The 11,579-nt window shown below is 45.5% G+C and overlaps 2 protein-coding genes across 3 annotated transcripts in view; one reads left to right on the top strand and one right to left on the bottom strand.

The window, feature by feature from the left end:
* The first annotated feature begins 1,927 nt into the window (after positions 1-1,927).
* On the top strand, positions 1,928-3,994 carry LOC119311062 (uncharacterized protein At4g22758-like). Its single transcript, XM_037586692.1, has 3 exons — positions 1,928-2,412; positions 2,501-2,696; positions 3,348-3,994. Exons 1-3 carry the CDS (start codon positions 2,041-2,043, stop codon positions 3,608-3,610), a joined length of 831 nt encoding a protein of 276 aa, XP_037442589.1. The 5' UTR covers positions 1,928-2,040; the 3' UTR covers positions 3,611-3,994.
* Positions 3,995-6,314: 2,320 nt separating this feature from the next.
* LOC119311061 (putative disease resistance protein RGA1) overlaps positions 6,315-11,579 on the bottom strand; it is a 17,970-nt gene continuing 12,705 nt past the window's right edge. For both annotated transcript variants that reach the window (XM_037586691.1, XM_037586690.1), the window contains exons 4-5: positions 6,955-10,131; positions 6,315-6,799 (exon numbers count right to left, since the gene is read on the bottom strand). In XM_037586691.1, coding sequence (XP_037442588.1) covers positions 6,980-10,045 — 3,066 coding nt within the window. In that variant the 5' untranslated portion in view covers positions 10,046-10,131 and the 3' untranslated portion in view covers positions 6,315-6,799; positions 6,955-6,979. The remainder of the gene's footprint in view (positions 6,800-6,954; positions 10,132-11,579) is intronic.

Raw genomic sequence — 11,579 nt, 5'->3', positions numbered from 1 at the left:
GGACCTTGTGCCCGAAGCAGCGGCAGCGGCCGCAACGGATGTCCCGGCGGCACTCCGAGCGCGGGTGGCTGGTGCTGAAGCACCTAGGGCACTCCCCCTCCCGGAGCCACGACGGCGGTCGACGGGGCGCGTCGGCAGGACCCCGGCAAGGGCGCCGCGGTCGGAGGGAGCGGGGGCGTTTGCGGCCACGCGCAAGGTGCCAGCCGTCGGGGCCATCCGCCTCCATGACCCGACAGATCTCAGAGCGCAGGGGGGGCGCGCAGGCGGCGGCGAGGGCTGCGAGCCGGCCGCCGTTGGGGAGGCAGGGGAGCTGCGGAGGGCCTCGAGGTAGGACGTCGGTCTTGCGTCGGCGGTCCCGGCAGAGGAGGGGCTCGAGTCGAGCCAGCGGTCAGAGCGCGAGCGGCCCTCGGCCGGAGGGAAGGGGGAGCGCATGGCTGGAGGTGGGCGGCGGGGCCGGAGTGGCCACCGACGCGGGGCGGTGGACGCCGGAGCCGGGTGGCTAGCGGCGGGAGCGGTGGCTAGCGGCGGGCTTAATTTCCTCTCACCAGCATACATGTTGTCAGATGGAACACTTCCCGAAGCGGCACTCTCATTTCTCCACTTAATAGATGTGGTGTGTCCTTCGGTTTTAGCTTCTCAGTGCTATAAGGTTTTGGCTCGAACGTATGGTTCATTGTCCTGTGCGTTGATGCTTCCCAAATACTCCGGTCGAGCTCTATGTGCTACCTTCAACCCTCCTTATGCACGGCCGATTGGATGGATTGACCAAGTGATGTTACTGGACTCTGGCGACTTTTGACATCCATGTAGTTCCTAACGCGAGCTTCGTCCTCATTTGTGCATGAAGAACCTACCTCTCGCCCTTTTTATTCTTAGAATTTGTTGTGGCCTGGGGCTAGCCATAGTGATGGTATCTTAGTCGGTATCATGCACTCAGGAATAGCAAAAATGCTGATGTTGCAGAGAATTAAAAAAAAATTGGAGTAACATAGGTAGATACCGTATCATGTTAAATGATATGCTATTTTCTGTCATGCATGTCAATAAATATGATCATCTATGATACTAATATATGACATTGTGCATTATAAAAGTAGTATTTTACACTAATATCATGTGCATGATACTAGTATATGATACTCCCACGACGAGTAGCCTGATATGTTTGAGGGGGGAGGGGGAGGGGGAGGAAACAAGCATAATATGCCATGCCATCATGAAGATTATTTGTGCTATGAATGTTCGTTCCAAGATAAAATGCAATTAGTGAAATTAGTGTTGCTGCTAGAATAAAATACATTTAATGTAATTAACCCCCTTTAGCGGAGGGAGTATATTTCAAAAAAAGTTAATTACAATTAATGTAATTAACATTGTTTTTAATTTATCGCGATGTCATGGATACATCATTAGAATAAGAATGGCGTGGAGTGTTTTATTTTTTTTTTAAAAAAAGAGGATCGGTTGACTTTGACACACACCGACGCACGACCGCCGCGGGCCCTTAATTTGTCCCGGTCCGCCACCGTCCAAACCGCGAAGACGAAAACGACCCACACTATACCCGGACCAAATCTTGGTTTGCACCCACAAGCAACGAATCCTGAGTTCCTGACTGAACCCTTCCTTCCTGCACGACCCTGCACTGTCTCGTGAGTCGTGACGCCCACCCGCGCCGCACGCGGAGAATCCAACGCCTTCCTTCGCCCGGTTTCCTTCCGGTGTGCCGTCCCTTCTCCCGGCTCACGCGACGACCCTATCCCCCGGCGACACGCCGCGCCCGGGCTCCGCCGCGTCCCGTGCACCGGGTCTACACAGGGGCGGCACCCGCCGCGAAGCTTCCTCCTCTCATCAACTCTCCTCTCCCGAGTTGTCCAAAGCATAAAGAAGCTCGCCGTGTCGGCAAACCGGAGGTTGCGGCCACCCGACGACACACACCACCACCGACCAACGCAACGCAACAATCTCCAAACCCCAAACTGCACTCCACTCCACACACGCGCGCGCGCGCACGATCGTCTCGTCGACCAGCCAGACAAGATGCAGCAGGGGAGGAAGAGGAGCCGCCCGCGCATCGCCGGCGTCCGGCCGGGGCCCTCCTCCTCGCCGACGCGCCGGGGCGGGACCAGCGGCGGCGCAGGCGCCGGGCAGAGGCTCCGGCTGCCGGTGCAGCTGGCGCAGGGACCGCGGTCGCGGAGGCGGGCCGAGGGGAAGAGGGCGCTCACGCGCTCCGCCTCCGAGCCGGCGCTCTGGTGGCGCGACGACGCCCGCATCCACCCCGTGACCCATCCGCCGTCCCCGCCGCCGCCGCCGATCAACCGCCCGCTCACCTGCTACGACGTCCTCGCGCCGGACTCCCCCTTCGCCTCCTCCTCCCTGCTGCTGCCGCCCGATCGTCGCACGCCCTGGGAGGTACGGTACGGTCCGTGAACTGAGGAGCGCGGCGCGCGCATTCGTTTTGGTTCGCGGAGTGAACTGGATGGGTTTTCTCTGTACGTAGGAGGCGAAGGTGGTGGTGAACGTGACGGTGGAGGGGAGCGCGGGGCCGGTGAGGGCGATGGTCAGCCTCGGCTCCAGCATCCGGGACGCCATCGCCGCGGTGGTGGAGAGGTACCACCGGGAGGGGAGGAGCCCCCGGCTGGACCCGGCCTCCGCCGAGTCCTTCCAGCTACATCACTCTCACTTCTCCCTCCAGAGTAAGCTAGCCATTCATCATTTTGACTTAATTTAATGAACGGAATATGCCATGCCAATTTGCCGATCAAATGGGGATTAGTCCAGTTTTCTGTTGCTAAAGATGTGGTTGTTTGATTCTGTTGTTTGTGAGACAAACCATTTTCAAGTTGTGTCACTGTCACAGCAAGTTCTGCACCATTCATGTGTTATGGGATGTTTGAATCATCCGTAATTCAGAATATGTCAAGAACTACTAATGATGTTTAGTAATTTTGTTAGTTAGTATGGGGTAAGTCTCTGACAAACCGTCTTTGTTCATGTGACATCTGGCTATTTGGTTTACTCATTTTTGTCTTGCCTGAAATTTGTTTCTCCCACCACTTCATTCTTTAAGGATTCAGCAATGTAATATAGACCAATCGTTACGGATTAGGATGTAGACAAACTTATTTGGTACTACTACTAGTTCTATGTAACGACTTTTTTTAGATCATGTATGCAAGGACTTCTAAAATTATTACTACTCTGAAAAGTGTATGAAGCGAGCTTCTTCAGGCTTCACCCAAAATTTGGTTGCTCAGCCCAAGGGACTAAAAGTTATGAAATCAGCATTTCAAAATTTTACTTCGATCGAGTGGGCAATTAACATCTTGAGTTTTTCTCTCTGACAGGTTTAAACAAGAACGACAAGATCGGCGAAGTGGGCGGCAGAAATTTCTACCTGCACAAAAGCGGCGGAACCAACGGGCTTGCGCTTCAGAGGGGAGAACCTGGTGTGCATTCAGGTGGCGGCGAGACTACACAGAGCCATGGAGGGCAGCTTGCCGGGGTCCCATACCACCATCACCTCCTCGCCATTGTCATGAAGAAGCTGGATAAAATCGGCAGGCGGACGAAGAGGCTTTGGAGGCTCCTCACCTGTGACTGCACATGACAGACCCTGTGGATGTTGATGGTAGCCTAACAGCCGTCGTATACTGTGACTGTCTGGTGTGGTAGGCTAGCACCAGCAAGTTAGGTTAGAATCGGTGCGCGGTGCCGGTGGTATTGGTATTGATTGACGATAAAGAAGGCACGCGGCGCGGTAACGAAAGTTATCCTCGTGCTGATGTGTTGATAGATTCGGTTGATCAGGTTAGGGAGTAAGGTATATAGCGGAGTGCACGCTTTGCAGTCCACACACATCACTGATAAGCACTGGTGATTGTGTGGCTGCAAGTGCAAGGTAGACTCTCGACTAATATAAATCGATACAAATATATTTCCTGCCCGGAATTACTTGTCACGAAAATGAATAAAAATGAACGTAACTAAAATACATCCAGATACATTCATTTCTCTGCTAAGTATTTTGGACGGAGGTAGTGTTAGATTATTCACGACTCAAGGGTCAATGACAACGCAGGTTACGGGTCATGTTGAGGAGGAGAATTTTAGTTTATTTTCAAGATCAATGAGAAATTAAGCTAAACTGTAGGCAATAATCGGTCGAGGTTCGGTCGAGGTTCGAGCAATGGTTGTGTTGGACTGATGTGGAAACTAACCTATTAGGTAGGACTGCACATAATAAGAGTTGTTGCACCGTTGTTTTAGGACCTCTCGCGGTGCAATAAGTATCATGATAAGATTCTTCTTGCTTGATTGTTGTCATGCTGATAGAGCCTAAGCTTATGCTGCCTCCGTCCGAAAAGTATGTCGCCGTGGCAATTTTCTGGAAACCCCCTCCTCAAATTGTGCGCCTCCGCCGCGTTGCTTCCCCTTCCACTGCCGCTTTGCTTCCCCGGGTGAGGAGAAGGCTCAATTTTTTTTTTGATTTGCTCTCCGACTGATGTGTCCTTCCACGATGGTGGCGAACCGAAGCTGGCCCTGCCCGTCGTCAACCTCATCTACCTCGCCATCAACCTCGTTCACCTCGCTGTCAACCTCTTCCACGAAGCCGGTCCACACAGATCGACCAATGGGACCCATGAGGCCAGTGGCGAAGCCATGCATGAGCTGTGCAGTCAAATGACTACACAACTTTTTGGTAAGAACATCATACAATGAGTATATATCATGTAGAAAAATCATAAATACATACATATGACTATACAAGTTTGAATTGACTATACATGAATGAATTCCTGGCACCGCCACTGCATGAGGCTCATGGAGCTGTACGAGCCAGATCCCAGCGATCGCCTCACGTACCACAACGGCACCATGCTCAGCGGCAACATCCCCGTGTGCATCCTCTGGTATGTGCAATACCACATCAAGACTGGATTTTTGTATCCTGATGCTTTATAAAAAGCAGAGTAGATGCTCAATTTTTTGTATCCTGATGCTCAAGTTTTTGTAACCTGTAGATGCCATGCTCAATTTTTTGGTAAAGCTACTGGAGTTGCTAGCAAATTCTATTTTCATTCTTATTCTTACTGTCAAAATTCGGAGCAAATTCTAGTAATATTTGTACTGCTTGTGCTTGTGGTAATACTCCTAGCCGAATATTTGTACTGTACTGAAAACTTCACTAAAACTAAATTCAGTTAACTCCATAGACACCTGCTCTTTTTTGTTTAGAAGGGACCCCTATCTCCAATCTTTTAGGACAAAATACTCCTAACCGTAGTCCCTCAAATAACTCTGCTCTTCCTCCCCCAAGCCCCTTATTTTTTTCAGATTCTTCTATGCTCAATGCAGAGATAAACACCCCTGTCTGTAATAACCTTGCAACACAGTCGTATGGGAATTTTCAGTAAAATCACTAATGGAGATAATGGATAATACTGAATTTCACAACCGTAAGACCAGGACTTGTCTGAATCCAAAAAAATTTAAAGCTTGAATATCAAATTGTTTTATTGTTAGAATTTCTAAATTCTAGACCACTGTGTTTAATCTGAATTTAATCTAGACTGTATTTAATCTGAATAATGCTGCAGGTACTCCAATTTTCTAGAGATTGCAGCCCATTTTTGTAAAGATTGCAGTCCATTTTTGTAGAGATTGTACTCCATTTTTGTAAAGATTGCACTCCGTTTATGCTTAGTTCAGTTAACATGTTGATTTGTTGGAGTACTGATGGGTGACAAAACATGCAGAATGCAAACCTCTGTCAGACGATTAGAGGCAACTCTGGACCCTGTTTTTTTGTTTCATTGCCACCATTTTGATGCTGTTTGGATTAGTCAATAATCAACAAGATTTTGGCTATTGTAAATAACTCCCAGTGACAACAGTAATTCAGTAGTTTTCTCAAATTTTTGCAGTATGTAGACTCTATTTAGAAATTCAGAGATAATGAAAAGATGAAGCTGAGATTAATATAATACTCCATCGAACATGTACATTGACTCACATATACGTTGATTACAGTTCCAAGTTCCAACAACCAACCAGACTATCTACTAAAAATTATTAAGGGAAAGCTTAACCAGAGTTTTATGTTTTGAATACATATTACTCCCTCTGTAAAGAAATATAAGAGCGTTTAGATCACTAAATATAAGAGCGTTTAGATCACTAAAGTAGTGATCTAAACGCTCTTATATTTCTTTATGGAGGGAGTATTCCATTATGCTATAACTCCTAGACCTGGGGACCACATTCTGTAACTCCAGCCGGAAGTAAACAACAATTAACACCGGAAATTGATCACAGTGATTAATACTAATTACATATGGATGATGGTGGAGATGAAGATCCCCATCCTCACCAAGGAAACAAATGAAAGAACAAAATGCATGGAAATGAATATTTCAACAATTCCAAAAGAATAAGAAAATCCCTCATTTCTACAAACAACATTCGAGGGCAAGGTACCTTGATACTATTAAAACAGGCGGAAATACCTTGAACAAAAGAGCAAAAAGAAGTAAGCCCGCAAGGTCGAGCGGCAAACGCTATCTTTTGTGCTCATTGATAAAGCATACCGTCAAGAACCAATCTCCCCAAGCCACAGGAATCAGCCGGAAACATTTTTGTTATCCCATATCAGCTTAGCATCCAACTTCAGTTTGGGGTAACAACGTCAGCGGCTAGGCAAACATCTCCTAAGAATTTTTTTTGGTGAAACAATAATGCATTAGTAGATGCTGCAATCAGCTAGAACATGGTTGCAGAAGTCTGCAAGATTATCAGCCTGCAAATGAGCAAGAACAAGAATACATATTAAAAGAATTCAGTAAAACCTACTACATATTATGTAGCGTCGAAGGTAATTTATCTGCAACAAATCAGAGCACAATGTTCAACTAAGAAGACAGGATGTAAAAATCTAAATCCCCATTGTCATACCTCGTGTCTCCACATATTTGGACATCTAGTAAATCCATGTGTGGACATCAATGCCTTCCTTATGAAGTCGCTGGTGCTGTTCTTGAAGCCCTGGCACCCAACGCCTGGCGATCTGTTCCATATCCTCAGCCAACCACAAGTGCTGCAAATTGCCGAATCCATTAACACGCTCTAACTTTGGACAAGCCTGTGCACGCAGCTCCCTCACTTGTGGAAAACTCGATACCCTCTCCAGACCCTCACAGCCCATGATTTGTAGGGTCTCAGTGAGGAACAAAAGGCCATCTACCACCTTCAAGCAGCTTGTTCCTCCTAATTTGAGCTTCTTCAAACTTGTGGCCTCCTTTCCAAGCTGCCATGGGAGGGCTCTCAGCTTGGGGCAGCCATCGAGTCTCAGCTCCTTCAAACGAGGCAGCAGCTGCAGAAATGAAGATACGCCGTCCCGATTTTGTATATCAACACCTCCATCATCTTCCCCTCCTATCCCTACTGTTGCATCATTTTCTCTTTCTTCAACAAAGCACCACTCTTCCCAGTTGGGCATATCTATTATGTCCAACATTTCAAGCTTGGGAAAAGCAACTACCCTCAAAGATCCGGGACTAGTCTCCCTGCAACCATGAAATTCAGGTCCAATCTTGTTTATTGCTGCTGCCCCCACAATTTTCAGATATCTCAGATTGGGTAGCTGCCCCATTGGTGGAAGATGCACGCATGATTTACATTTTGTGAGGTACAGCTGTTTCACTGAAGACAAATGGGAAGTACCAAGCCAGGCGGGATACCTCTGACCAAAGAATCCTGTGATGTATAGGTCTTCAAGGTTGCGGGGAGGGATTAACCGAGCAAAGATCGTCTCAATATTGCTAATTTCTTCTTCTGAATATACTTCTGTTCGTTCAGTGCATTCTAGATTCAAAACTCTGAGATGCCTTTTGTCTTTTAGTATTTCACTGGTAGTGGTACTACAGGGAGCTGCTCTTTCCAATTTAATCATATGAAGCTGCCGCATCTGCAAAAGTGGAGCCAACTCTTCCAAGTTCCAACCATCTTGTGTTTTTGTATTATCATTTCCATTGCCAATGGGAAATCCTTCTAAATCATTAAGAAATTTTAATTTACCTATCCCGTTGGGAACCCGATCTATTGTTGTACCGCCAAGACCAAGGCGTCTTAATTTGCACAGCTGATTGATTTCCATAGGAAGGTTGCGCAAAGCATTACACCTCTGTAAATTCAGTATTTGTAGGTTTATGAGAAAACCTATGGTCTTTGGAAGATAAGTTATGATTGTCCCATCAAGATCAAGTAATCGTAGATGTATCAAACTTCCAATGCAATCTGGAATACTTTCTATAGATGAATCCGTCAGATCCAAAACTCGGATGGATGGAAGTCTCCTGAATATTGTATTTGCAATTCTTGGTGTCTTGCGAGAGCGAATCATCAATGTCCTTGCTCTAATAATATGCTCCTGACCCACATTGGAGAGCATTACAGAATCCTTGTCAGTAAAAGCTGAAATGCGTCGTCGATTGGACAAATCTTTAGCCTCCAATGACTGTAGGTCTCCAAAAAATATTTCTCTACCTGATAAATGTTGAGCAAGTTGCCTTAAAAGGTCATGTATTTTGCTCCACCTATGGTCATAAAATCTAGGGTCTGGTTGAAGGAGATTCCTGTGTATCAGCTCATAGTAATATTCCTCAGCTGTATCTTCCAGAAGTTGTTCTTGTCGTTTTTCTATAAAACCTTCGGCGACCCAAAACCTTACAAGATCGTCACGCAACATAAACTGATCTTCTGGATATAAGGCACAATACAGGAAACATTGCTTCAGATATCGTGGTAGATCATCATAACTCAAATACAAAGCACCTCTTAGCTCTGTAGGAACATTGCTCACAGACCAAGCACTTCTATCTATAAACTTTTTCCACTCGTTTTCAGTTTTCTCTTTTGTTGCTAGAACACTAGCAGTAACCTTGATAGCAAGAGGAATTCCACCGCATTTCCTGACTATATCCAGCCCAATATCACGCAGATTATCGGGCACATCCCTTTCTTTGGTGTTAATACTCTTCCAGAGCAGCTCCAATCCCACGTCTATGGGCATCAACTTAACACGGTGCACATCTTCCACCCCAATTGCCCGTGTAACTGTATCATCTCTAGTAGTTACTAGAACCACCCCAGTAGCAGCAGCATCCAATGGGATTCTCAGTAGATCAGTCCACACATTAGACTGCCAAACATCATCCAACACAAGGAAGAAGCTTTCCTCTTGAATGGCTGCTTTGAGCTTGCTACTAAGCTCCCCCTCATTTTCATCTGTGTCATAACGAACTCCGATACTTCTTAGCACCTCTTTCATAAGAATAACTTCATTATAATCTCGTGATACACAGATCCACATGTGTTTCTTGAAGTTCCCCTTTATTCTTTCATCATTGAATATTTTTTGAGCTAGTGTTGTCTTGCCAACTCCTCCAGTTCCAACAATTGCAAGTTTGTAATACTTATTTTCCTTGTTTGCAAGCACCAACTCCACCAACTTCCTACTAGAATGTTTGATCTCCTCCCCAACAAGGTTAGGTTCAACAAGGTTGGAACTCTTTCTTGGTCTGGATATTGCTCTTTGACCAACAGGTGCCACATCACAACGTGTTAGAAAACTTTGACCCAGCTTTGAGATATTCTCTATTCTGGTGTTGACCTTTCTGATTTTACCAGCAATGTCATGACGCTTCAGAATATCAGTAAAGCAAGATAAGAATGAAATGCCACTACATGCAGGTGTATTTCTTGATGATGAAGGACTATCTTTAAGTAGCTTCCTTCCTTCAATTAGGTCGAAAATATCATCAGCCTCATCGATTGCATCCCGTAGCTCACCGTGCCAGTTGTTAACTGCTAAATCGTCCATTCTCCTTTGCTCGGCATCCTGATGATAGTATTGTATATGATGTATTGTTTGGTGTAGAATATCAAGATCGTCTTTCGCCCCTAGGATCATAATTGTCTCATCTGCTATGATATCTAGCAACCTATTGACACATGATCCAACGAGAGGAGTTAATACGACTGCCATCAGACGAACTTGCTGAGGGAGATCCACCAGAAGTACCAAGCTAATTATTTGGGAGAATGGCAAACTTGCAGGATGGCAGGAACGACCTGTGTCAAGATGGTTTGAAAAGTGAACAAGGTTAACTAAGTTTATATTCTTGTGAATGAGGTCGTAAGATATGACATTTATATTTTTAATAAGTTCAGATACTAAATGTAGGAAACTGCAACAATTTGTAACATGTTAATAGATGTCCAAAACATCAAACTACTTAGTTTTGAAGTAACACAAAACTAGAGATGTTTCAAAGTAAATATTTGCATATCCAGCTTGGAACTTCATTAAAAAAAATGAACCACGGTTTGTGTTTGACAATGGCATGGTGATTTATTGAATTATCAACTCCTATATTATATATTCTTATATGACAACAGCGTTTCGGTGGATGAACAGGAAAATCGAAAAATAGCCAAAAATACAAATAGGCACAGGTTTTATAGGTGTGTGCAAAATTTCCTGGTGTTATGACATCAGAGGAGGTCTGGTGAAAAAAAAATCAGAGTTATGAGAAAGGTTCAAAAAATTCCCTGGTTTTATTTTTTCTGCCCAGAGCTCCCCCTGCTGTCATATTGTCATAAAATTTTGCACGCACATAGAAAACTTGTTCATATTTGATGTACAAAAAATTCAGATTTTTTATTTTTCCACGACTTTATTTGAATTCACTGTTCATACGGGAGCAGATGAACTCGTGATCAGCTATGGACTCCCGTTCTTATACGAAATAAAAATCCTCAGTTAGCATGTTACCTTTCTAATCTGTGTCTCCAGAATGACTTTTATTTAGCCCTATAAGTTAATGGCTTATCGGTTTTATTTAGTACATGGACAATCATCAACTAGAAAGTTGCATAGCCTCCTACACAAAGGATCTCAAGTGGTGTTGCAGCCGCTATAGTTGACGCATCTTCTACATCAATAACAACAAATGCTTTCTTACAATCTACCCATGAAGAAGGAAGACACCTGGAAAGAAAGGGAAATACTACTGGTTTGAAAAACGAATACTACGCGTCAAAAAAAATAGAATACTCGGGGAGCTAGTTTCTGTTGAGTAAATAGGCAGTTTTCCGATTAAATTAATCCATGAATAAATCATGAGCATGACATGGACAGCATTGATAACATACTGATTATGATCTAACAGAGCATGTACTACGCATATAGTAGAGACATCTACGCATACCGCTAGTACTGCTACAACAGAAAGAAACACGAGAGGGATAAGCGATGTATACCCTCCAATCGGCCACGCGGTGGCGGTGGCGGTGACAGCAGCCGCGGCATCCTCGGCGGCCTTCTTGTCGGCCTCGGCTTTCTCAGCGGCGGCACGGTCGGTGTCGGTCGACATGGTGATGATGAAGGTGATGCGGACGTAGATGAACAGAAGCGAGCAGTCGCGTAGTCGCTACCCAAAAACCTAATCGCCCCTCTCCCCGTACAGGATCCGGAGAGGCGTGGTTTCGGAGGCCTGCTCTCCCGTCAACCGTGTACG

The sequence above is a fragment of the Triticum dicoccoides genome, chromosome 5B (genome assembly GCF_002162155.2).
Source record: "Triticum dicoccoides isolate Atlit2015 ecotype Zavitan chromosome 5B, WEW_v2.0, whole genome shotgun sequence".
Lineage (NCBI taxonomy): Eukaryota > Viridiplantae > Streptophyta > Magnoliopsida > Poales > Poaceae > Triticum > Triticum dicoccoides.
The sequence above is the reverse complement of the archived record's forward strand: the minus strand, read 5'-3'. Positions and strand labels throughout refer to the sequence as shown.